Here is a 25,283-nt window from a genome sequence, read left to right as displayed (position 1 = left end):
CCGGGCGCGGTGGCTTACGCTTGTAATCCCAGCACTTTGGGAGGCTGAGGAGGGCAGATCACCTGAGTTCAGGTGTTCGAGACCAGCCTAGCCAATATGGCGAAACCCCGTCTCTACTAAAAATACAAAAATTAGCGGGGTGTGGTGGCACATGCCTGTAATCCCAGCTACTCCGGAGGCTAAGGCAGGAGAATCGCTTGAACCTGGGAGGCAGAAGGTTGGAGTGAGCCCAGATCGTGCTACTGCACTCCAGCCTGGGCAACAGAGCAAGACAATAAAAAGAGAAATATTTACGTAAGTACCATGGAATGAAGCCAGCAGTCGCTCCCATCCCACCCCTTGCTTGATGCTGCACCCAGAAATGAGGCCTTTTTTTTTTTTTTTTTTGGTGGAGGAAATGGGGTTGCGGGTGTGAGTGGCTCTGGAGACACACCCCAGTCTCAAAATTAAAAAGAAAAAGCTCTGTTCAGTCTTAAAAAAAAAAAAAAAAAAGGACATATAATACACTGTTCAATAAATAGAAAAAAAGTTACAAAATGATGTGATCTTTTGTCCTTAATATACAAGAAGGGAGATGTGGGGGTGACGGAGGTGGGGGTGATGTTCTCCCTTCTCCTCCCTGGGTCAAGGTGGGGGAAAGGAAAGATGGCCAAAGAGAGACGGCAGTAGGGACTTAGGTGCAGAGAGAAAGGCAGGTAAGTGCCAGGAAAAATGAAAACAGAGTAAGATGAAGGGGCGAAGCAGAAAGACAGGAGGAGAAAGGGTGAAAAGAGAGCCAGAAAAACGCCAAGATGCAGGTCTCTTTCCTTTCCCGATCGGGGGTGGGGTCTCTGGCTCTCTCTCATCTGTGTCCCCCCACCCCAGGTTGGGAGGGGCAGTGTGAGCCTCGCTCAGTTCCTGAGTTGTACGTCCAGTGACTAGCAGGTGAGAGGAGAGGGCAGGGATGACTTCCCTAACCCTTAGCCTACCCTGGGACCCGAGTGCCCAAGGAAATGGGGGTCCTGGCCACACAGGAGGATAAGGGGGTGAGGTATGAGGCTGAGGCCTGAGGCCTCTTCATTTCCTTCAGTGGGGGTGAGCCATTGGTCCGGGCTGGGCAGCCACTTTGGAGGTGGCATAACGGGGGGCCCTGAGGAGTAAGGGCTGGGGGAGGACCCCTGGCCACCCAGGGTGGGGTTGGGGGAAAATGTGCTACATGGATTTAGAGGGCTGATTTCTGGAAAGTCCTGCCTCCCAGCTTCCCTCCTGGAGCCCAAGCCAGTCTGGGTAAGGGGAGTTTCTCTATTGCTTTTGGGGGGCCCAAAGTGGGGTCATACCAGCAGCCCAAGGACACACCCCTTCTAAGCTTCTGGGTGACAGTATGGCTTCTGCTTCTGGAGTCCTGCACACTTGCTCACACACTCCCAGGCACACACGTGGCAGGATGCCCCTTCCCCTGCCCCCCCCGTCTCCAGCCGGGCTCCTTCCCTGACTTAATAATACTGAAATGCCACGTGGGCCTAATTGGAGAGCAAGGGTGGGGGACGCAGGGGCGAGGGGGATCCCCACTCCCACGCACCTCACTGCCCCTCAACCAAAACGCTCCCGCACCAAAAGCATGAGTTTCTTCTTGCCCTTGTAGGTCTGTTTGAGGTTCTCCAAGAACTGTGCGAACTGGAGGTGCCCGTCGGGCGCCAGCAGGAAGGTCTCCCGGGCCTTGCCCAGGAATTCAATGAAGTCCCCATAGTGCCGCGGGCTGATGTGCGTGAGGCGCGAGTGGCTGGTGGTGATGTAGGCGGTGACTGCCGCATCCAGGAGCTGGCAGAGCGGCGCCCGGTCAGCACCCAGTGGCTTGGTGGCCCGGCGTGCCCCTAAGGGGCCCAGGCCGGGCGCCGAGAGAGTCCAGCGGCGCAGAATATCGGACAGCATTGGGGCACAGTGGATGCTGCGGATGATGAGGGGGACGATGGCAGAGAGCTCGTGCCGGCCCAGGGAGTGGCTGAGCGAGCAGGCCCAAAGCACGTCGTTGACGGCAGGGTGGCTGTCCTGGTTGAAGGCAATGCTGAGCTGCGCCAGGGCCAGCGTCGCCAGCTTGTAGGCCCGGAGCGGCAGCCCGCGGTGCTCCATATAGCGGGCCACAGTGAAGAGGTGGGCGTGGCCCAGGCCGCCGGCCGCCGCGTCCAGCACGATCTGGTAGGCCGCTTCGAAGGCCGAGTGGTTCTTCTCACACAGGGTCAGGGCAGGCAAAGCGCAGTTCTGAGGGTCCTTCATGGCGCACTGCAAGGCCAGGGTGCGGGCGCAGGCCCAGAGCTCCTCCCTCCGGGGTGTGTCCAGCTGCAGTCGCAGCAGAGTGGCGTGTGTGGTGCCCGTCACTGCTACGATGGTGGCCGCCTCCACCGGTGTGAATAGGGAATACCAGTTCTGCATGATATTCATCAGGGCTTGCGGGCCTGGTGGGAGGTGAGGGGGGAAATCCGTCAGAAGAGGGGGCAGAGACATGTCTATGTATGCGTGGGTTAACCATGACAGGGTCACCTCCACTTCCACCTCCACACCATGCTGAACAGAAACTTCCTTTCCAAATCACCAGGGTGCAGCTGGACCAGGTGGAAATGACCTGTGTAGAAGGCTAAGCTTTGTCCAGCTCCATCGGCTGGCCAGCCATTCCCTCCTGGCCAAGCCCTGAGCACAGGCTGGAATCCGGGAAGAGTCTCTACTTCTCTTTCCTTTTTTTATTTATTTTTTTTTTTGAGGTGGAGTCTCCCTCTGTTGCCCAGGCTGGAGTGCAGTGGCGCGATCTCGGCTCACTGCAAACTCCCCCTCCCGGGTTCAAGCCATTCTCTTGCCTCAACCTCCTGAGTAGCTGGGACTACAGGCACCGGCCACCATGCCCAGCTAATTTGTTGGTATTTTTAGTAGAGACGGGGTTTCACCGTGTTAGCCAGGATGGTCTTGATCCCCTGACCTTGTGATATGCCCGTTCTGAGATGGAGTCTTGCTCTGTCACCCAGGCTGGAGTGCAGCAGCGATTTCTTGGCTCACTGCAACCTCCGTCTCCTGGGTTCCAGAAATTCTCCTGCCTCAGCCTCCCGAGTAGCTGGTATTACAGGCACATATCACCACACCTGGCTAATGTTTGCATTTTTAGTAGAGATGGGGTTTTGCCATGTTGGCCAGGCTGGTCTCGAACTCCTGACCTCAAGTGATCCACCCGCCTCGGCCTCCTAAAGTGCTAGGATTACAGGCGTAAGCCACGGCGCCCGGCCCTCTTTACTTTTATTAAACAATTTTTTAGAGACAGGGTCTCACCCTGCCACTCAGGCTGGAGTGCAGTGGCACAGTCACAGCTCACTGCAGCCTCAATCTCCTGGGCTCAAGTGATTTTCCCACCTCAGCCCCCCCGATAGTTGGGACTATAGGTGTGTGCCACCATGCCTGGCTTGCTTCTCTCTCTCTTTTTTTTTCCCCCAGAGGGGGTTTTCCTCTGTCACACAGGCTGGAGTGCAGTGGCACAATCATGGCTAACTGTAGCGTTGATCTCCTGGGCTCAAGCGATCCTCCTGCCTCAGCCTCCCAAGCAGGTGGAACTATAGGCACGTGCCACCATGCCCACCTAATTTTTAATTTTTTGTAGAGATGGGATATCACTATGTTACCCAAGCTGCTCTTGAACTCCTGGGCTCAAGTGATCCTCGCGCTTTGGCCTCCCAAAGTGCTGGGATTACAGGCGTGAGCCACCGTGCCCAGCTGCTTCTCTCTTTCTTGTCTGTCTGGTTCTCTCAGTGCCCTCTGCAGAACCAGAACAGCGAGGTGGGTTGCAGGTCCCCTTAGGGGCTCTCACCAATCTCTGTGGCACAGCTGACCAGCCAGCGCACCATCTCCCTCCGCCGCCAGGTCATTATGTTCAGAGTCATCCGCATCACCTGCAGGGTAGGGGTGGGGAGAAGGGGGTTAGCCGGAGTCTTGGGCTGGCCTATGGAGGGGCATTGGGAGATGGAGGACCCCAGAAACACTTGGAGGTTAAAGCTGATCCAATGAACCTGGGTAAGTGATCTCAACTCTCTAGGCATCAGTTTCCTTACTTAGAAAATGGAGATAAAATAGTATCTGTCTCACAGGATTGTTGTTTTGCTTTTTTTGTTTTTGTTTGTTTGTTTTTTGAGATGGTTTGTTTGTTTTGTGAGATGGAATCTTGCTCTGTCACCCAGACTGGAGTGCAGTGACGCAATCTTGGCTCACTACAACCTCCGCCTCCCAAGTTCAAACAATTCTCCTGCCTCAGCCTCCCAAGTAGCTGGGATTACAGGCGCCTGCCACCATGCTCAGCTAATTTTTATACTTTTAGTAGAGATGGGGTTTCACCGTGTTAGCCAGGATAGTCTCAATCTCCTGACCTTGTGATACGCCGGTGTCAGCCTCCCAAAGTGCTGGGATTGCAGGAGTGAGCCACTGCGCCTGGCCTTTTTTTTTTTTCCTTTTTGAGATGGAGTCTTGCTCTGTCACCCAGGCTGGAGTGCAGTGGTTCGATCTTGTCTCACTGCGTGCTCTGCCTCCCAGGTTCAGGCCATTCCTCCTACCTCAGCCTCCTGAGTAGCTGGGACTACAGGCACCTGCCACCACACCCAGCTCATTTTTTGTATTTCTTTTAGTAGAGACGGGGTTTCACCGTGTTAGCCAGGGTGGTCTCGATCTCCTGACCTCGTGATCTGCCGCCTTAACCTCCCAAAGTACTGGGATGACAGGCATGAGCCACCGTGCCCGGCTTCCTTTTTTTTCTTTTTGAGGGTCTCACTCTGTCACCCAGGCTGGAGTGCAGTTGTGGTCTCTCGGCTCACTGTAACCTACACCTCCTGGCTTCATGTGATTCTCCTGCCTCAGCCTCCCAAGTAGCTGGAATTACAGGCGCCCACAACCACCCGCGGCTAATTTTTGGTAGAGATGGGTTTTCACTGTGTTGGCCAGGCTGGTCTTGAACTCCTGGCCTCAAGCGATCCACCTCAGCCTCCCAAAGTGCTGGGATTACAGGTTACAGGTGCGAGTCACAGCACCTGGTCCCAATTTCTTTTTTCTTTTCTGCTTTTTCTTTTAGAGTTGGGGTCTTCTTGCTCTGTAACCTGGGGTGCAGTGTTGTGATCATAGCTCACTGCTGCAGCCTCAAATTCCTGGCCTCAGGCAATCCTCCTGCCTCAGCCTCCTGAGGAGCTGGGACTATAGGGGTGCACCATCACATCTGGCTAATTTTTAAAGTTTTTTTTTTTTTTTTGAGACGGAGTCTTGCTTGTCGCCCAGGCTAGAGTGCAGTGGCGCGATCTCGGCTCACTGCAAGCTCCACCTCCCGGGTTCACGCCATTCTCCGGCCTCAGCCTCCCGAGTAGCTGGGACTACAGGCGCCCGCCACCACGTCCGGCTAATTTTAGCCAGGACGGTCTCTATCTCCTGACCTTGTGATCTGCCTGCCTCGGCCTCCCAAAGTGCTGGGATTACAGGCGTGAGCCACCGTGCCCGGCCCTAAAGTTTTTTTTTCAGAGACAGGGGTCTCACTATGTTTTCCAGGCCAATCTCAAACTCCTGGCCCCAAGCAATCCTCCCATCTTGGCCTCTCAAAATGCTGGGATTACAGGTGTGAGCCACTGTGCCCGGCCCTATTCCTTATCTTCTTAGTGAACTTCTGCCACCCTCTGAGGCCCCACCCCCACAGGTCTCTTACCTGTCTATTCCTGCAGTCTCCGCCCTCCTCCAGGTCCCATGGGACCCATACCCTACGGACGACTTCTTTCCAGCAAGCTGCACCCAAGATTTGCCCTTGCAGTACCACCCTTTGTTTGGCCCCTGGGGATGACCCAGACACTCAGCTGCAGGCCCTGCATACAGGACTTTTTTTTTTTTTTTTCATGAGACAGAGTCTTGCTCTGTCCTTCAGGCTGGAGTGCAGTGGTGTGATTTCGGCTCACTCCAACCTCTGCCTTCCGGGTTCAAGCGATTCTCCTGCCTCAACCCGAGTAGCTGGGATTACAGGCACGTGCCACCACGCTTGGCTAATTTTTGTGTTTTTAGTAGAGATGGGGTTTCATCATGTTGGCCAGGCTGGTCTCGAACTCCTGGCCTCGTGATCTGCCCGCCTCGGCCTCCCAAAGTGCTGGGATTACAGGTGTGGGCCACCACACCCTGCCGCATACAGGACTTTCAACCACAGACCCCACCCCAAGAGTTGGTGTCTCATCTTCAGGACCTTACCCTGGGCCAGCCTCTCAGTGGTGAATCCCTTTCCATAGATGGGCAATCCTCCTCAGGCCCCGCCCCCAAGGCAGCTCCTTATTGGTAGGCTCTGTCCCACCCTCGGCTTCAAACCCACCCACCCATGATCCTTAACCAATAGCACATTACTCCCAGGCCCCAACCCCAGACTTCGCTTGCTATCCATCCGCTGGCTTGCCTCTCTGCTCCAGTGACAACTCTCCCCTAGAACTCAGTCTCCTCCATAGGCGGATTCTATTAATAATTCATAGGCTTCACCCCAATGGGGACCCCATTCCCACACTCCCAGGCCTTACAGACCTTGCCCTTCTGTGGCCCTGCCCCCAAAGGTGAGGTTGACAGTCAGGCCCCACCTGCAGAGGTGTGGCCCACATGCAGACCCCATCCCCAGAGACACCGATTCATCTAGTCCCCACTCCCAGGGGAGTGGCTCACTCATGCCACGCCCCCAAGGCAGTGGCCCACTCATGCCACGCCCTCAGAGGTGTGGCTCACTCACAGTCCCCGCCCCAAGGGAGTGGCTCTCGCTCAGGCCCCACCCCTGAGGAACAGCTCGGGCAAAAGCGGGGTCCCCAGCGAAGTGGCTCACTAGCAGCCCATGCCCCCGGAGGCGCAGCTCACAATCAATCCTGGCCCCAAGCCAGCATCGCCCTCCCGCATCCACCTGACAGCCCTCACCTGCAGCCCCAGCTCCAGTGCGATGCCCAGCAGCGTGGTGTCTGGTGGGGCGCTGACCGGGGTGGCTGTCTTGCAGGCGTCTTGCGCCAGCTTGAAGAGCAGGGCGGGAGAGTGGATGTTCTGCTGGATGGAGCCCAGTACCGCGTGTAGCCACTTGGGGTCTCCTGGGTGAAGGGAGGGACACAGGACACCGTCAGATACACCCCAGCACTAGCCTTTGACAACCACCCGACCTGTTCACACAGATCCTTCCACCCAGGGACACAAGTGAGTGTAGAGGGATATGTATTCAGACCTCAGCGCCCCCAGTCCTTGCCAATTATCTCCTCTGTGGCCCTTTCCTGTTACAGAAAGCCACCTAGGGGCAGGGCACAGTGGCTGCTCACACCTGTAATCCCATCACTTTGGGAGGCCTAGGTGGGTGGATCACTAGGTCAAGAGTTCGAGACCAGCCTGGCCAACATGGCAAAACCCCGTGTACAAAAATTAGCTGGGCATGGCGGCGGGCGCCTGTAATCCCAGCTACTTGGGAGGCTGAGGCACGAGAATCGCTTGAACCCGGGAGGCACAGCCTGCAGTGAGCTGATATCGCACCACTGCACTCCAGCCTGGGTGACAGAGCGATATCCATCTCAAAAAAAAAAAGAAAAAAGAAAAGAAAGCCACCTAGGGATCCTGTGGACCTCTCCCTCATCTCAAAGGCATCGGGTGCACACCCAGAATGCCAGGGTTCGAATTCTGGTCCTGCCACCCACTAGCTGTGTGACCCTGAGTAAGTCACTTTACCTCTCTGTGCCCTGGCTGCCCCATCTGTAAAATGGGTAACACTCAGGCAATGGAACCCCCCTCACAGGGTGGTGGTGGGCCCATACTTGGCAAGGCCTTAACATGGCAAGGAGCTGCTCAAATGTTAGCTTTTATTATTATTTTGAGATGGAGTTTTGCTCTTGTTGTCCAGGCTGGAGTGCAGTGGTGCAGTCTCGGAGTGCAGTGGTGCAGTCTCGGCTCACTGCAACCTCTGTCTCCCGGGTTCATGCGATTGTCCTGCCTCAGCCTCCCAAGTAGCTGAGATTACAGGTGCCTGCCACCCCGCCCAGCTAATTTTCGTATTTTTAGTAGACACAGGGTTTCACCACATTGGCCAGGCTGGTCTTGAACTCCTGACCTCAGGTGATCCCCCTGCCTTGGCCTCCCAAAGTGCTGGGATTACACGTGTGTGCCACTGTGCCTGGCTAATTTTTGCATTTTTAGTAGAGATGGGGTTTCACCATATTGGCCAGGCTGTTCTTGAACTCCTGGCCTCAAGTGATTTGCTGGTCTCGAACTCCCGGCATCAAGTGATTTGCCTGCCTCAGCCTCCTAAAGTGCTGGGATTACAGGCATGAGCTACCGTGCTCAGCCAATAATGAGGTTTGGATGAGGTCATGAAGTTCAGGTACTCATGAGAGGGTTAGTGACCTTAGAAGAAGATACACTGGAGAAATTTAACTTTCCCTCTCGGTCTCTCCTCTCTCCCTCTTCTCTTTCTTCTCTCTCTCCTCTCTGTTACCTGACTCCTCTCTCTGTCCCCCTCCTACTATCTCTTTGTCCCTCTCTCTCTCTCCCCACCTCCTCTCTCTCACTTTCCTCTCTACTCACCCCTCCACTCCCCCCAACTCTCAACACAGCAAGAAGGCAGCCGTCTGTAAGCTGGGAAGAGAGCCCTCACCAGGAACTAGCCATACTGACGTAGTGATCTTAGACTTCTAGCCTCCAGAAATGTGAGAAAATAAATTTTTGTTGTTGAAGTCACGCAGTCTCTGGTGTTTTGTTACGCCAGCCTGAGCTAAGACACCAGCTACCTGCATGGCTCCACCTCACCTTCCAGTCTCTGCTTAAATGTTCACCTGTTTTATTCCACTCCATGGTATTTGTTCCTGTCTCATTTACTGCATCACTTGCTTCTCCCCACTAGAATGTCATTCCACAGGGCAGGGGATCTGGGACAGTTTTGCCACCTGCTACATCCCCAGCACCTGAGACAGTGTCTGGTATATATAGGAGGCGCTCAAGGAATGTGGGTGGAATTTCGTGAAAGGATAAGAGGAAGTAGGAAAGTTAAGAGGGAAGGAAGAAGGAGATGACAGAGGAGGAAGATAAAGGAATCAGGACAGCTGCCACCCTCACCCTTGGCGGCTGTCAACATGGTGGAAGCCAGTTCACACTGGCGGGTCTCCAGGTGGCCAAGGATGAACCAGCGGGGGAAGCGGTTGCTCATGATGGAGTCCAGCGGGCTGGGATGAGGTTCTCCAGCAGGAAATGCTGTCTCCAGTACAGGCAGCCTGGGTAAGAGGAGAAGTGAGCCATGGTGAGGTGGGTCTGTTGTCCCCATTCTCTCTGGGAGACAGAGAAGCCTCCTGTCTTGGCCTCCCCACTTCAGCCAGCAGAGCCCTGACAACTCAAGATGATGGAAGATGTGTGTGCAAGATGTTCACTGCAGTGTTGTTTATAAATTGATACATTTACTTATTTTAGAGACAGGGTCTCACTCTGTCACCCAGGTTGGAGTCCTTGGTGCAATCATAGCTCACTGCAGCCTTGAACTTCTGGGCTCAAGTGATCCTCCCATTTCAGCATCCTGAGTAGCTGGGACTACAGGCATGTGCCACCATACCTGGCTTTTTTCTTTTTGAGACCGAGTTTTGCTCTTGTTGCCCAGGCTGGAGTGCAATGGCGCGATCTCGGCTCACTGCAACCTCACCTCCCTGGTTTAAGCGATTCTGCTGCCTCAGCCTCCCGGGTAGCTGGGATTACGAGCCATGTGCCACCATGCCCGGTTAATTTTGTATTTTTAGTACAGATGGGGTTTCTCCATGTTGGTCAGGCTGATCTTGAACTCCTGACCTCAGATGATCTGCCTGCCTCAGTCTCCTAAAGTGCTGGGATTACAGGTGTGAGCCACCAAGCCCAGCCTTTTCTTTCCCTTTCTTCTCTCCTTCCTTCCTTCCTTCCTTCCTCCCTTCCTCCCTCCCTCCCTCTGTCCCTCCTCTCTCTCTATAAAGATGGGGTCTTGCTATGTTGCCCAGGCTGATCTCAAACTCCTGGTCTCAGGTGATTCTCCTGTCTCAGCCTCCTTGTAAGCTATATTGCTAAGTGGCTCACCATATATGCAGTTTTGTGTTTAGAAAGTTATTCAAGGCCAGGCACAGTGGCTCATGCCTGTAATTTTAGCACTTTGGTAGACTGAGGCAGTCAGATTGCTTGAGTCCAGGAGTTTGAGACCAGCATGGGCAACACAGCGAAACCTTGTCTCTACAAAAAATACAAAAATTAGTTGGGGGTGGTGGTGGGCTCCTATAGTCCAAACTACTCAGAAGGCTAAGGTGGGTGGGAGGATAGCCTGAGCCTGGGAGTTCGAGGCTGCGGTGAGCTGTGACAGTGCCACTGCACTCCATCCAGCCTGGGTGACAGAAAGAGACCGTCTCAACAAAAACAACAACAGCAACAACAAAAAAAGTTATTCAAAGTTGCCCAATGGTGGGATTAACAGCATGCAATAGGACTCAGGCTAGCCTCATTCCAAATATTACCTAAGCTTCCTTGCTGTTCCTGTAGGTGGAAAATGAGAGTAAACATACTTATTTTGCTAGGTTGTTTTGAAGATTATATAAGGTACTGAGTCATGGACTCAGATAAGAGGCCAGCATATTTTTTCTTCAAAGGGCTGGACCACTAATATTTTGGGCTTTGCAGGGTCTTTGGTCTGTATTTCTTTTTTTTTCTTTCTTTTTTTTTTTTTGAAAGAGAGTCTTGCTCTGTCATCCAGCTGGAGTGCAGTGACGTGATCTTGGCTCACTGTAACCTCTGCCTCCCAAGTTCAAGCAATTCTCATGCCTCAGCCTCCTGAGTTGCTGGGATTACAGGCGTGCGCCATCGTGCCCGGCTAATTTTTACATTTTTGTTTTTATTTATTTATTTTTTTGAGACAGAGTTTTGGTCGTGTTGCCCAGGCTGGATTGCAGTGGCACAATCTCGGCTCACTGCAACCTCTGCCTCCCGGGTTCAGATGATTATCTTGCCTCAGCCTCCCGAATAGCTAGGATTACAGGCGTGCACTACCGTGCCCAGTTCATTTTGTATTTTTAGTAGAGACGGGGTTTCTCCATGTTGGTCAGGCTGGTCTCGAACTCCCGAACTCAGGTGATCCGCCCACCTTGGCCTCCCAAAGTGCTGGGATTACAGGCGTGAACCATGGCTCCTGGCCCTAATTTTTGTATTTTTAGTAGACATGGGGTTGCATCATGTTGGCCAGGCTGGTCTTGAACTCCTGTCCTCAAGTGATCCACCCCTCTCAGCCTCCCAAAGTGCTGGGATTACGTGAGCCACCGTGCCCGGCCGCTGATCTGTATTTCAACAACTTAATTCTGTCATTGTCCTGCCAAAGAAGCCACAGACAATTCACAGATGAATGGACATGGCTGTGTGCCAATAAAGCCATTTCTGGACACTGAAATTTGAATTTCACATATTTTTCATGTGTTATAAAATATTCTTTTGATTTTTTTCAACCGTTTATAAATGTAAAAACCATTCTTATCTCATGGGCTGTACGAAAACAGGTGGCAGGCCAAATTAGGCCTCATGGGCTGTATTTTGCTGAGAAAAAAATTTTTGCATAGAAAAGTCTGTTGTCTAAATCTTGGCTCTTACATGCTGCTCTTTCTAAATATTCTGGAAAAACACTCCAAACTCTGTGTGTGTGTGTGTGTGTGTGTGTGTTTTAAAGAGACGGGCCAAGATGAGAGGGTCACTTGAGACCAGGAATTTGAGACCAACCTGGGCAATGTAATGAGATCCCATCTCTACAAAAAAAAAATTTAAAACCAGGCCAGGCGCGGTGGCTCATGCCTGTAATCCCAGCACTTTGGGAGGCCGAGGCGGGTGGATCACGAGATCAGATCAGACCATCCTGGCTAACATGGTGAAACCTTGTCTCTACTAAAAATACAAAAAGTTAGCTGGGAGTGGTGGTGGGCACCTGTGGTCCAGCTACTCGGGAGGCTGAGGCAGGAGAATGGCGTGAACCCGGGAGGCGGAGCTTGCAGTGAGCCCAGATCGCGCCACTGCACTCCAGCCTGGGCAATGCAGTGAGACTCCCTCTCAAAAAAAAAAAAAAAATTAAAAACTAGCCAGGTGTAGTGATGAGTGCCTGTAGTCCTAGTTACTTGAAAGGCTGAGGTGCGAGGATCCTCTGAGCCCAAGTATATGAGGCTGTGAAGAGCTATGATCCTGCCATTGCATTCCAGCCTGGGCAATGGAGTGAGACTGTCTCTAAAAGGACAAAAAAAGAGAGAGATGGGGTCTTGCTCTGTTGCCCAGGCTGGAGTCCAGTGGCAATTCATAGGTGGGATCATAGATCACTACAGCCTTGAATTCCTGGCCTCAAACAATCCTCCCTCCTCAGCCTCCCCAGTAGCCGGGACCATAGATGTGTACCACCAGGCCGGATCCCAAGTTGTTTACAGGTATCTCTGAAGGATGGTTTCAGAAGGCATGGAATAGGTTTCACCTTGTTGGGCATGGTTTACTATCGAGTTGGCCTTTTTTTTCTTGAGACAGAGTCTCTCTCTGCCGCCCAGGCTGGAGTGCAGCGGTGCAATCTGGGCTCACTGCAAGCTCCGCCTCCCCAGTTCACGCCATTCTCCTGCCTCAGCCTCCCTAGGACTATAGGCGCCCACCACCACACCCGGCTAATTTTTCTGTAGTTTTAGTAGCGATGGGGTTTCACAGCGTTAGCCAGGATGGTCTCGATCTCCTGACCTCATGATCCGCCCCCCTCGGCCTCCCAGAGTGCTGGGATTACAGGCGTGAGCCATCACGCCTGGCCCCAACTGGTTCTTTTATGACGTGTCCTTATAGTGGAAGACTATGCAGTGATTCACGTCCTGTGTGATACGACAAATCCTATAAGATGCAAAGCTCAATGAAAAAAAAGGTGCAAAGAATAGATACAGGATGTACCACCGGTATAAAAGGAGGACCAGTGTTCAATTTCCAGATTCTGGGTTTGCAGAAACCTCAATTCTTGCAGGATAGATACGAAAGTGATAACAATGCTTGCCTCCAGAGAGATCTGGGTAGGCTGAGATAAACCTGCCTAGAAAAGATCTCGGCTTTGTGTACCTTTTCATGTATCATGTGAATATTCTCAAACTCAAAATAAGATTACACATTTAGCCAGGTGCAGTGGCTCACGCCTATAATCCCAGAGCTTTGGAAAGCTGAGGTGGGCAGACCACTTGAGCTCAGAAATTCGAGACCAGTCTGAGCAACATGGTGAAACCCCATCTCTCCAAAAAATACAAAAATTAGCCCAGTGCGGTGATGCACGCCTGGAGTCTCGGATACTCAGGAGGCTGAGATGGGAGGATCACTTGAGCCCAGGAGGCAGAGGTTGCACTGAGCAGAGATTGCACCACCTTACTCCGGCCTGGGTGACACAGCCAGACCCTGTCTCAAAAACAAAAAACAAAAAAACTCACATTTATATTTAACAATAGAAAGCACAGCTGTGTGAGGTGGCTCATGCCTGTAATCCTAGCACTTTGGGAGGCCAAGGCAGGTGGATCATGAGGTCAGGAGTTCAAGACCAGCCTGGGCAATATGGTGAAACCCCATCTCTACTAAAAATACAAAAATTAGCCGGGCGTGGTGGTGCATGCCTGTAATCCCAGCCACTTGGGAGGCTGAGGAAGGAAATTGTTTGAACCCAGGAGGTCGAGGTTGCAGTGAGCTGAGATCATGCCACTATACTCCAGCCTAGGTGGCAGAATGAAAAGCACATGGCATCATCATCAAATGCCAGGGTGAGGGAGAATCAATTAACTAGACTGTGAGTTCAGGCTGGCCGGGTGGGGCTCTGAGCTCCCCTCCCATGCCCGCCCCTCTTCCCCCCAGCTCCCCCGCCCTGGCCACCTATCCTCACCTCATGGCTCGCAGCGCGAGGCGATAGGCCAGGTCGGGGTCATGAGGCAGCAGTGCAGTGAACAGGTAGCGGGCACAGGTGTGCATGGGCACGCTCTCCCGGAACAGCACCTCCCCGAAGCCACTGAAGGGACCCCCTGCAGGAATAGCCTGAGCTCAGTGCCCAGGTGTGGGCTTGCCTCAGCCCCTCCCCAGGTTTCACAAGACCCCAGGCTTTTTAAGTAGTGGGTGGGCTGGCCCCTGGGTAGAGTGGCTGTGGCTAGATGGGTCCCCAGGGGTAGGGGTTCAGGGCTGAGACTGAGACAAGCTCTGGGTAATACAAATAAAAGAGGAGGCCAGGCTGGGCACAGTGGCTCACGCCTGTAATCCCAGCACTTTGGGAGGCCGAGGCAGGCGGATCACGAGATCAGGAGTTCGAGACCATCCTGGCTAATAAGGTGAAACCCTGTCTCTACTAAAAATACAAAAAAAATTAGCCAGGTGTGGTGGCGGGCGCCTGTAGTCTCAGCTACTCGGGAGGCTGAGGCAGGAGAATGGCGTGAACCCGGGAGCAGAGGCTGCAGTGAGCCGAGATCGCGCCACTGCACTCCAGCCTGGCGGACAGAGCGAGACTCCATCTCAAAAAAAAAATAAAATAAAAGAGGAGGCCGGGACCGCGGCTCATGCCTGTAATCCCAGTACTTTGGGAGGCCGAGGCGGGCGGATCACTTGAGGTCAGGAGTTTGAGACCAGCCTGGCCAACGTGGGAAAACCCCATCTCTACTAAAAATACAAAAATTAGCTGGGTGTGGTGGCGCATGCCTGTAATCCCAGTTACTCGGGTGGCTGAGGCAGGAGAATCACTTGAACCCAGGAGGCGAAGGTTGCAGTGAGCCGAGATCGCGCCACTAGAAAAAAGGAAAAAAAAAAAGAAGAGACTCCAGGCACACTCCCAGGTGAGGAGCAGGGCTCAGATGCAAGGTGGGGCCAGAGGGTGGAGGTGGGGCTGCACCTGCCTTGGGGAGCGGGACCAGCAGCCAAGACGAGCAAGTCCGATAGCGTAGAGGGCCTGGAAGGGGCAGGGATAAGCGGCTCCCTGCGGCGCTAGGGGACGGAATCTCACAACACACAGGCCATTAGGGCCAGGCCATGGGCGGGGCCCCTGAGGAACACGCCGGGCCAGGGGTGCCTAAGTTGCAGATGAAGGTGGGACGCCCTTGCTTTAACATCAGCCACTTGGCTCATTGGCTCCCGGGAGGGAAGGGGGCGGTGCCTCAGCACAAGCAGCAGTTACTGGCTGGCAGCACGCATTAGGTGGCGGGAAGAAGAGCCGGATCTCTCCTTTTAGAAACTGCCAAGGTATGAGTGGACAGTATGACCAGGAGGCGGGGCTAGGGGCGGGGCTGAGGCGGGGCCTCCCATCTTGCAGCAACCCGGCCGCTACAGGACCAGGGGCAGGACCCTACCTTTCAGGAACAGCCAGGCCTAGGGGCGGGGCCTCACCTTCCAGCAGCAGCCCCGCCTGTTTGCGCAGCACTTGCACCAACCGCTCATCCAATTCCACTTCCTCCAGCAGGGCCAGCAGCTGCTCCTCGTTGCGCACCACCTTGTCCTGGGCGTACAGCCCCTCCGGCAGGGCCCGCTGCTGCCCCAGCCCCAGCAGTGCCACCTCCAGCGCCAGCACCAAATAGGACTCTCCAGGGCTCCCGGGCACAGGCACGTGCTGGTAGGCCACCTTCCGCTTCTCGGGGCCTGAGTCTGGGGAAGACAGGGCCAGGGCTGCTGGAGACAGATCCCCTTCCCTAAGATCCCTGTAGCCCTTGGCCCCAAGCATGGAGACTTGGGCACAGGGTAGGTTTTAGAGGGAGCCCAGAAGCTCCCAGCACTCATGGGGTTGGGGGAGCGCGGGGGCCCCACCTTCTAGCAGCAGCTAGGCCTATAGTGGCCTCACTTTCAGGAGAAGCTAAGCCTAGTGACTCTGGGCACTGGCCAGGGGAGGTAGCCAAAGGTAGGGGCGTGGCCAAGGGTAAGAGTCTGGGAGTTACCTTATAGGGGTACTGGGCCAGGAGGCATGGCCAGTGAGGAGGGGTTGTCCCACCTCCTCCAAGAGTCCCCCATGTGAGTACCTGGGTAAAGGGTAAGTGTCTCCTCCTCCAGACGACAGGCCTCCAGGAGCGCCCTGCAGAGGCAGCCAATGGGGTCCAGGGGGTGCCCCACCCATCCTTCAGTGTTGGTGATGCAGGTGGAACCCTTCTGGAGCAGCTCTGCGGGTAGAAAGATGGGGCTCAATGCCCACACACCTGCCCAAGTCTCTAGGAGGGGTATTCCTCTTCTTGACCTGCCGTCCAGTCTAGTCCCATAATGCCCACCACCTGCTCACCCCATGGTCACCTTCAACTTTTTGTTTGAGGTGGGGTCTCGCTCTATTGCCGAGGCTGGAGTGCAGTGGCCTAATCATAGCTCACTGCAGCCTCGACCTCTGGAGCTCAAGCGATCCTCCTGCTTCAGCCTCCCAGAGGGATTACAGGCATGGGCCACCATGCCTGGCCACTGGACGCTTTTTAAAACACCCAAAGTGTCATTCCCCTCCTCATTGCCCTTATTCCCTCTCCACCTCTCTGAAGATAAGGCCCCAACAGCCTTTAGGGCCCCCAAGGACCAGTATGAAGTTTTTTCATATACTGGTGACCTATCTCATCTGGAAGCCAGTCCTCCAGCCTTGTCCTCCAAGCCACATACTCTCTTCCCTCCTGGCTCCTGTTCACGGTGTTCCTTCTATTCTGAGCACTTCCTCCACCCCCTTCTCCTGGGTAACTCCTGCACATTCTTTTTTTTTTTTTTTTTTTTTTTTGAGACGGAGTTTCACTCTTGTTGCCCAACAAGAGTGCAATGGTGTGATCTCAGCTCACCGCAACTTCCAGGTACCTCCCAGTTCAAGCGATTCTCCTGCCTCAGCCTCCTGAGCAGCTGGGAATACAGGTACACGCCACCAGGCCTGGCTAATGTGTTTTGGATTTTTAGTAGAGATGGGGTTTCACTATGTTGGCCAGCCTGGTTTCAAACTCATGACCTCAGGCAATCCGCCTGCCTCCGCCTCCCAAAGCGCTGGGATTACAGGCGTGAGCAACCTCGCCCGGCCATGCACATCCTTAAATACTCAGCTAATTAGCCACCTGGCTAATTTTTAAAATCTAGGTGCCTTTCACTGATGCTGCCAAGCCTGGTCAGAGCTCTGCTCGGGTCCCAGGGCCCCCATGTTTCCTCCATGACACGCTTTTCTTTGTTCAATTTCCTGACAGCTGATCCATCAACCCCATCAACCAGCTCTCTCAACTGGTGGCCTCTCTCCTGTCCCCCACCCCCATATCTAGTACACAATGTGGTTTTTGGGGCTCATACAGCCTCCTTTCCTCCCTCCCTTTCTTCCTTCCCCCCTCTCTCCCCCTATCTCTCTCTCTCCCTCCCTCACCTCCTTTCTTCCTTCCCCTCTCTCTCCCCCCATCTCTCTCTCTCTCTCCCTCCCTCACCNCCTTTCTTCCTTCCCCTCTCTCTCCCCCCATCTCTCTCTCTCTCTCCCTCCCTCACCCCCTTTCTTTCCTCTTCTCTCTCTCCTCACTCTTTTCTCTCTTTTTTTAAAATATTTTTTGAGACGGAGTTTCACTCTCTCACCCAGTCTAGAGTGCAATGGTGTAATCTTGGCTCACTGCAGCCAACCTCTGCCTCCCGGATTAAAGCAATTCTCACGCTGCAGCCTCCCTAGTAGCTGGGAATACAGGTGTGCGCCACCAAGCCTGGCTAATTTTAAAAATATTTTCAGTAGGACAGGCATGGGGCCTTATGTCTGTAATCCCAGCACTTTGGGAGGCTGAGGTGAGTGGATCAAAAGGTCAGGAGTTCAAGACCAGCCTGGCCAACATAGTGAAACCCTGTCTCTACTAAAAATAGAAAAATTAGCTGGGTGTGGTGGTGGGTGCCTGTAGTCCCAGCTACTCAGGAGGCTGAGGCAGGAGAATCGTTTGAACCGGGGAGGTGGAGGTTGCAGTAAGCCAAGATTGTACCACTGTGCTCCAGCCTGGGTGACAGAACAAGACTCCGTCTCAAAAAAAAAAATTTGCCAGGTGCAGTGGCTCAAGCCTGTAATACAAGCACTTTGGGAGGCCAAGGCGGGCAGATCACCCGAGGTCGGGAGTTCGAGAACAGCCTCACCAATGTGGAGAAACCCCATTTCTACTAAAAATACAAAAAAAATTAGCCAGGCATGGTGGCGCATGCCTGTAATCCTAGCTACTTAGAAGGCTGAGGCAGCAGAATGGCTTGAACCTGGGAGGCGGAGGTTGTGGTGAGCCGAGATTGCTCTGTTGCACTCCAGCCTGGGCAACAAGAGCGAAACTCTATCTCATAAAAAAAAAAAAAGAGGAAAAAAAAGAGATGAGGTCTTGCTCTGTCACCCAGGCTAGAGTGCAGTGGCACAATTATAGCTCACTGCACCCTTGAACTCCTGGGCTCAAGTGATCCTCCTGCCTCAGCCTCCAGAGTAGCTGGAACTACAGGTGTGAGCCACCATATCCAGTTAATTTTTTTTTTTTTTTTTGAGACGGAGTCTCGCTCTGTCGCCCAGGCTGGAGTGCTGTGGCCGGATCTCAGCTCACTGCAAGCTCCGCCTCCCGGGTTCCCGCCATTCTCCTGCCTCAGCCTCCCGTGTAGCTGGGACTACAGGCGCCCGCCACCTCGCCCGGCTAGTTTTTTGTATTTTTTAGTAGAGACGGGGTTTCACCGGGTTAGCCAGGATGGTCTCGATCTCCTGACCTTGTGATCCACCCGTCTTGGCCTCCCAAAGTGCTGGGATTACAGGCTTGAGCCACCGCGCCCAGCAATTTTTTTTTTGTAGAGACATTGTCTCACTGTGTTGCCCAGACTGATGTTGAACTCCTGGCCTCAAGCAATCCTACCGCCTTGGACTCCCAATGTGCTGGGGTCACAGGCACGAGTCCCCGTGCCTGGCTGAGGCTGACCTTTTTTCTGCTGCTTGTAGCTCTCCAGCTGATGCCGCCGCTGCAGCCGGAGCGTGTTGATGATGGCACTGGCCAGCCGCAGGGCCTGCTGGGGGTATCCGTGGGCACGCAGGGTGTCCACACGGGCGCAGGCAGTGGGGAAAGGTTCTCCCAGCCACAGTGGGCGGCCCTGGGGGTCGAAAGTCGGTTTGTCCCCACCCACGCTGCCTGTGAGGCTGGGCCCGTAGGAGTCACTGGCCAGGATCCTCTGCAGGTAGGCGTCATTCCAGTGCAGCTCTCCAGCCAGCAAGGCGCGGCCAAATACCGTGTGGCGGGGACTTGTGGCTGCCACCTCTTCCTCTTCCTCCGAGCCTGCAGAGAGGCACCCAACATGGCCCAGTGAGGGGTTTCCCTATAGCAGTTGGGCTGTGGCCACTTTCCCCACCAAGTACTAATTGGGGTTTAGGCCTGGGCAAAGCTATCGGCGTACACCATCTCCCCAGTCCTTGAAGCCACCCTTCGAAGATGTCCGTGTGGGCTGGGCATGGTGGCTCACACCTGTAATCCCAGCACTTTGGAAGGCCGAGGTGGGAGGATCACAGGAGGCCAGGAGTTCGAGACCAGCCTGGCCAACATGGCGACACCCCATCTCCACTAAAATTAACCCTGGCATGGTGGTGCACGCCTGTAATCCCACCTACTTGGGAGGCTGAGGAATGAGAATTGCTTGAACCCAGGAGGCAGAGGTTGCAGTGAGCTGAGGTTGCATCACTGCACCCCAGCCTGGGCATCAGAGTGAGACTGTCTCAAAAAAAAAAAAAAAAAAAAAAAAAAGGGAAGCGTGTATGTGTTAGGAACTAGTACAGGCCCATCACACTGATGGAAAACAGGTTGAGCAACTAACTGGCTATCTGTCTTTCTCTTCCTACTTGCTATTTTTCTTTTCTTTTTTTTTGAGACAGGGTCTCACTCTCGCCCAGGCTAGAGTGCAGTGGTGCGATCTCAGCTCACTGCAACCTCTGCCTCCCACGCTCAAGTGATTATCCCATCTCAGCCTCCTGAGTATCTGGGATTCCAGGCATGCGTCACCGCACGCAGCTAATTTTTGTATTTTTTGTAGAGACAAGGTCTCACCATGTTGCTCTGGCTGATCTCGAACTCCTGGCCTCAATGAATCTGCTTCCCTCAGCCTCCCAAAGTGCTGGGATTATAGGCGTGAGCCACTACGCCTGGCCTGTACTTGCTATACATTTTTTTCCCTCTCTCCTCAATCTCTGTCTTCCCTCCTATCTACTCCTCTGTCTGCCTCTTCCCTCTCTCTATCCATCTCTGCCTCTTTTCACTTGTCTCTCTCTCCTCAGTATCTCACTTTCTCCTGTTTGAGTCCTCCTATCTTTTTTCCTCTCTCACCATCTCTTTGCTCCCATAACTAGTAGGAAGCCAAGCCAGACCAGCCCAGGACTGCAGGTATTTTAAGCATTTTACTTCACTTGTCCACTTGGGCTGCCATTGCTCCTGCCCTCGGCACTCACTCTTTCCTGGCTGGACAAGTTGGGATTAGTCCTGGGAGGACAGCCAAGGACTGGGGTCCACTTTGCTCTGCCCCACTCTCTGTCTCTCCTGGGAAGAGCACCATGATGATAAGTGGGGCCACAGTTAGTCGTGATGGTTTTGGGGGGGCATGGTAAAGACCCCTCTCTCCTACCTGGGATGGGGGCCACGGTGGGCTGCAGGCTGGGGCCGTCGAAGGAGTAGTTGCCTTCTTCCAGTGGGCACACATCGAGCTTGTCCCACCTGCTGAGCAGCTGGAGCCAGCCTGCCCTTTCCTCTGGTTTGCAGTGGGGGCTCAGGACGACGCAAACCCACAGGGCCCCTGAGGAGGCACGGGGCAGGCTCAATATTCCTGCCAACAGTGGCAGTGACACACACTTCCGCAGTGCCCACTGTGTACCACTTGATGATATGCTAACCCCTCACCTCGACCCTCGGAAGTTGCAACCCACAGGCTTTACACCTTACAGACAAGCAAACTGAGGCACGGAGATGTAACATGGCTTGCACAGGCTCACACCGCTGGTAAGTTAGAAGTTGGGATTAGAGGGTCAGGCGCAGTGACTCACGCCTGTAATCCCAGCACTTTGGAAGGCTGTGGCGGGCGGATTACGTGAGGTCAAGAGTTTAAGAACAGCCTGGCCAACATGGTGAAACCCTGTCTCTACTAATACAAAAAAAAAAAAAAAAAAAAGCCGGGCATGGTGGCGGGCGCCTGTAATCCCAGCTACTTGGGAGGCTGAGGCAGGAGAATGGCTTGAACCCGGGAGGTGGAGGCTGCAGTGAGATGAGATCACACCACTGCACTCCAGCCTGGGCAAAAAGAGCAAAGCTCCATCTCAAAAAAAAAAAAAAAAAAAAAAAAAAGGTTGGGATTATTACAACCCAGGCCTCTGTAGTCCTAGCTACTTGGGAGGCTGAGGCACATGAATTGCTTGAACCCAGGAGGTAGAGGTTGAAGTAAGCCGAGATCACACCACTGCACTCCAGCCTGGGCAACAGAGTAAGACTCAATCTCAATAAATAAATAAAGAAATAAATAAATACCAAACCAGGCCTCCTCTCAAGGTGTTCTGGGGTTTTTTGGGTAGCACTTATCACAATCTAACACAGGGGTCAGCAAAGCAGCAAACCACTGCCCATGGTGAAAACTGAACCACCCTTTATTTTTGATTAGCCTGCCTGCTAAGATTTATTTTTCCATTTTTATTTGTATTTGTTTTTATTTATTTATTTTTTGAGACAGAGTCTCAGTCTGTCACCCAGGCTGGAGTGCAGTGGCGCAATCTCAGCTCACTGTAACCTCTACCTTGGGTTCAAGCGATTCTCCTGCCTTAGCCTCCCAAGTAGCTGGGATTACAGGCGTCTGCCACAATGCCTGGCTAATTTTTGTATTTTTAGTAAAGATGGGGTTTCACCATGTTGGCCAGTGATCTGCCCACCTCGGCCTCCCAAACTGCTGGGATTACAGGTGTGAACCACTGCACCCGGGCCTATTTTTCCATTTTTAAATGGTCAGGGAAACAAAACCAAAAGATTATTTTGCAACTTGTGGGAATAATATAAAATTCAAATACATTAATAAGTATCCATAAATAAAGCTGGTTTTTAAAAAACTTTGAGACAGGGTCTCACCATGTTGTCTAAGCTGCACTCAAACTCCTGGGCTCAAGTAATCCTCCTGCCTCAGCCTTCCAAGTAGTTGGAAGTACAGGATCCCACCACTGTGCCAAGCCCCTTTTTGTTGTTGAGACAGGGTCTTGCTCTGTTGCCCGGGCTGGAGAGCACTGGCACGATCGTGGCTCACTGCAGCTTCAACCTCCAGGGCCCAAGTGATCCCCCTACCTCCCTGCAAAGTGCTGGGATTACAGGTGTGAGCCACTGCACCTGGCCTCCCAGCTCTTAAATAAAGTTTTATTGAAATGCCACCATGCCCGTTTGGTATATATGTCTGTGTCTGCTTTTTCTTTTTTACTATAATGGACAGAGTTAGGTCATCATGACAGAGATCAAATGGCCTGCAGGGCTGAATAACATTAACTCTGTGGCTCTTACAGAAAACATATGTTGGCCGGGTGTGGTCGCTCACACCTGTAATCCCAGCACTTTGGGAGGCTGAGATGGGTGGATCACGAAGTCAGGAGTTTGAGACCAGCCTGATCAACATGGTGAAACCCTGTCTCTACAGGTGGCATGCGTCTGTAATCCCAGCTACTCAGGAGGCTGAGGCAGGAGAATCACTTGAACCCAGGAGGCGGAGGCTGCAGTGAGCCGAGATTGTGCCATTGCACTCCAGCCTGGGAGACAGGGTGAGACTCTGTCTTGAAAAGAAAAAAAAACCAAAAAACCAAACATATGTCAGCTTGGTGTGGTGGCTCACGCCTGTCATCCCAGCACTTTGAGAGGCCAAGGCCAGAAGATCACTTGAGCCCAAGAGTTTGAGGTTACGGTGAGCCATGATTGTGCCACTATACTTGAGCCTGGGCACACAGTGAGATCCTGTCTCTAACAAAAGAAAAAAAAGAAAGAAAGAGAACATGTAGGCTGGGCCTGGTGGTTCATGCATGTCATCTCAGTACTTTGGGAGGCTGGGCGAGAGGACTGCTTGAGTCCAGGAGTTCAAGACCAGACTTGGCAAGATAGTGAGACCCTGTCTCTTCAAAAAATAAAAAATCAGCTGGATGTGGTGGTGTGCACCTGTAGACCCAGCTACTTGGGAGGCTGAGGTGTAGGATAACTTGAGTCTGGGAGGCAGAGGTTGCAGTCAGCCGAGATTGTGGCACTGCATGCCCGCCTGGGCAATAGCGTGAGACCCTGTCTCAAAACAAAGAAAACATGTGTCTCAACCCCTGGGCCAATGACATTTGATTGCCTGTGCCTCCTATCAGATCCACGTGAACAGGATTTTGACTCTCTTGTTCTCTGCTGACCACCAGTTCCCAGTACCATGCCTGGCACTTTAGAGGCGCTCATACATGTTTGCCAAACGAATGGAGGGCGGATTCAGGGAACAGACCCTAATCTCGGAGTGGGCCAGCCCCCATGGGAGCCGAAGTCCCAGTGTCCACCACGCACCGGGATTCAGGCCTCACCCAGCTCATCCCAGAGCTGCCGGCACTTGTCCGTCATGCCGGCGCCCTGCTGCCGCCACAGGGCCAGGCGCGGGTCCTGCAGGAACTGCTCGGTCATGAGGATCAGCATGCGCGCCCCGTTGGAGTCCCGCATTCGCAGCATCTCCCGCACCTGTGCCGGGGACAGGGTGGTGAGGAAGGGCTGGGCGTCCACCGGGGCCTTCTGCACCCCGTGCCCCGCCGGTCCGCACGGCACCTTGCTGAACATGGAGCGCAGCTGCTGGCTAGCCCCGTAGTAGCCGCCGTTGGACAGCAGTTGCTTCACCTGCTCCTGGATCTGCTCCTCGTCCAGGTGCCAGCAGTTGGCGTCCTCGATTCCTGCGCCAGCGGTGGGGTCTGGGGCGCCTGTGGGGAGGGAGGGAAAGGAAGCTGAGGCTGGGACTGGGGTTGGGGGTTGCAGAGAGATAGCGACTGCCCCTGCCATCTGTCCTTTTTTTTTTTCTTTTTTTTCTTGGAGACGGAGTCTCGCTCTGTCGCCCAGGCTGGAGTGCAGTGGCCGGATCTCGGGTTCACGCCATTCTCCTGCCTCAGCCTCCCGAGTAGCTGGGACTACAGGCGCCCGCCGCCTCGCCCGGCTAGTTTTTTGTATTTTTTAGTAGAGACGGGGTTTCACCGTGTTAGCCAGGATGGTCTCGATCTCCTGACCTCGTGATCCGCCCGTCTCGGCCTCCCAAAGTGCTGGGATTACAGGCTTGAGCCACCGCGCCCGGCCTCTTTTTTTTTTTTTTTTTTTGAGACGGAGTTTGGCTCTTCTTGCCCAGGCTGGAGTGCTGCAGCACCATTTTCACTGACTGCAACCTCTGTCTCCCGGGTTCAAGTGATTCTCCTGCCTCAGCCTCCCAAGTAGCTGGGATTACAGGCACACCCCACCACACCTGGCCAATTTTTTTTGTGATTTTTAGTACAGGTGGGATTTCACCATGTTGGTCAGGCTGGTTTCAAACTCCTGACCTCAGGTGATCCACCCACCTTGGACTCCCAAAGTGCTGGATTACAGGCATGAGCCACTGCACCTGACCCATCCATCCGTTCTTCCAAGTCACCCAACCCATTCCAAAGTTCCATCCATCCCACCTAAACCCCACCCACCCACTTGTCCATCCCACCCGAACGTCTATTTATCTATTTATCCATCCATCCATCCCTCCATCAATCCATCTATCTTGTCCTAAACATGACTAGCTCATTCATCCATTTTCTCATTCATCCACTTAGTCATCTGATATGGTTTGGTTCTGTGTCTCCACCCAAATCTCATGTTGAATTATGATCCCCAGTGTTGGAAGTGGGGCCTGGAGGGAGGTGATTGGATCATGGGGATGGTTTCTAACGGCATAGCACCATCCCTTTAGTGTTGTCTCATGATAGAGTTCTCATGAGATCTGGTTGTTTGAAAGTGTATAGCATCTCCCCCTTTGCTCGCTGTCTCCTACCAGCCATGTGAAGATGTGTTTGCTTCTCCTTCACCTTCTGCCATGATTGTAAGTTCCCTGAGGCCTCCCCAAATGCAGAAGCCTGTGTAGCCTGCAGAACTATGAGCCGATTAAACCTGTTTATTTTAAATTACCCCATTTCAGGTATGTCTTCATAGCAGTGTGAGAACAGAATAATACATCACCCATCCAATCCATTCATCTATCTCACCTGAAACACAACACACCGACACACCCACCCATCCATCCACCCATCCATCCACCCATCCATCCATCCATCCATCCATCCACCCATCCATCCATCCATCCATCCACCCATCCAT

General features: G+C 53.4%; 1 protein-coding gene across 2 annotated transcripts in view; it reads right to left on the bottom strand.

The window, feature by feature from the left end:
• Window positions 1–388: 388 nt before the first annotated feature.
• ZSWIM4 (zinc finger SWIM-type containing 4) overlaps window positions 389–25,283 on the bottom strand; it is a 37,757-nt gene continuing 12,862 nt past the window's right edge. Inside the window, exons 4-14 of one of the 2 annotated variants that reach the window (XM_025369255.1) lie at window positions 23,724–23,872; window positions 23,489–23,639; window positions 20,551–20,718; window positions 18,867–19,217; window positions 15,981–16,118; window positions 15,358–15,612; window positions 13,877–14,012; window positions 9,079–9,233; window positions 6,913–7,076; window positions 3,821–3,902; window positions 389–2,429 (exon numbers count right to left, since the gene is read on the bottom strand). In XM_025369255.1, the coding sequence (XP_025225040.1) occupies window positions 1,570–2,429; window positions 3,821–3,902; window positions 6,913–7,076; window positions 9,079–9,233; window positions 13,877–14,012; window positions 15,358–15,612; window positions 15,981–16,118; window positions 18,867–19,217; window positions 20,551–20,718; window positions 23,489–23,639; window positions 23,724–23,872 (2,609 nt within the window). In that variant the 3' untranslated portion in view covers window positions 389–1,569. The remainder of the gene's footprint in view (window positions 2,430–3,820; window positions 3,903–6,912; window positions 7,077–9,078; window positions 9,234–13,876; window positions 14,013–15,357; window positions 15,613–15,980; window positions 16,119–18,866; window positions 19,218–20,550; window positions 20,719–23,488; window positions 23,640–23,723; window positions 23,873–25,283) is intronic. The other variant, XM_025369257.1, reaches the window with a different exon arrangement.

This window comes from Theropithecus gelada, chromosome 19 (genome assembly GCF_003255815.1).
Source record: "Theropithecus gelada isolate Dixy chromosome 19, Tgel_1.0, whole genome shotgun sequence".
In the NCBI taxonomy this organism is placed as follows: domain Eukaryota; kingdom Metazoa; phylum Chordata; class Mammalia; order Primates; family Cercopithecidae; genus Theropithecus; species Theropithecus gelada.
Note: the sequence above shows the minus strand (reverse complement) of the source record. Positions and strands in the feature narration are given on the sequence as shown.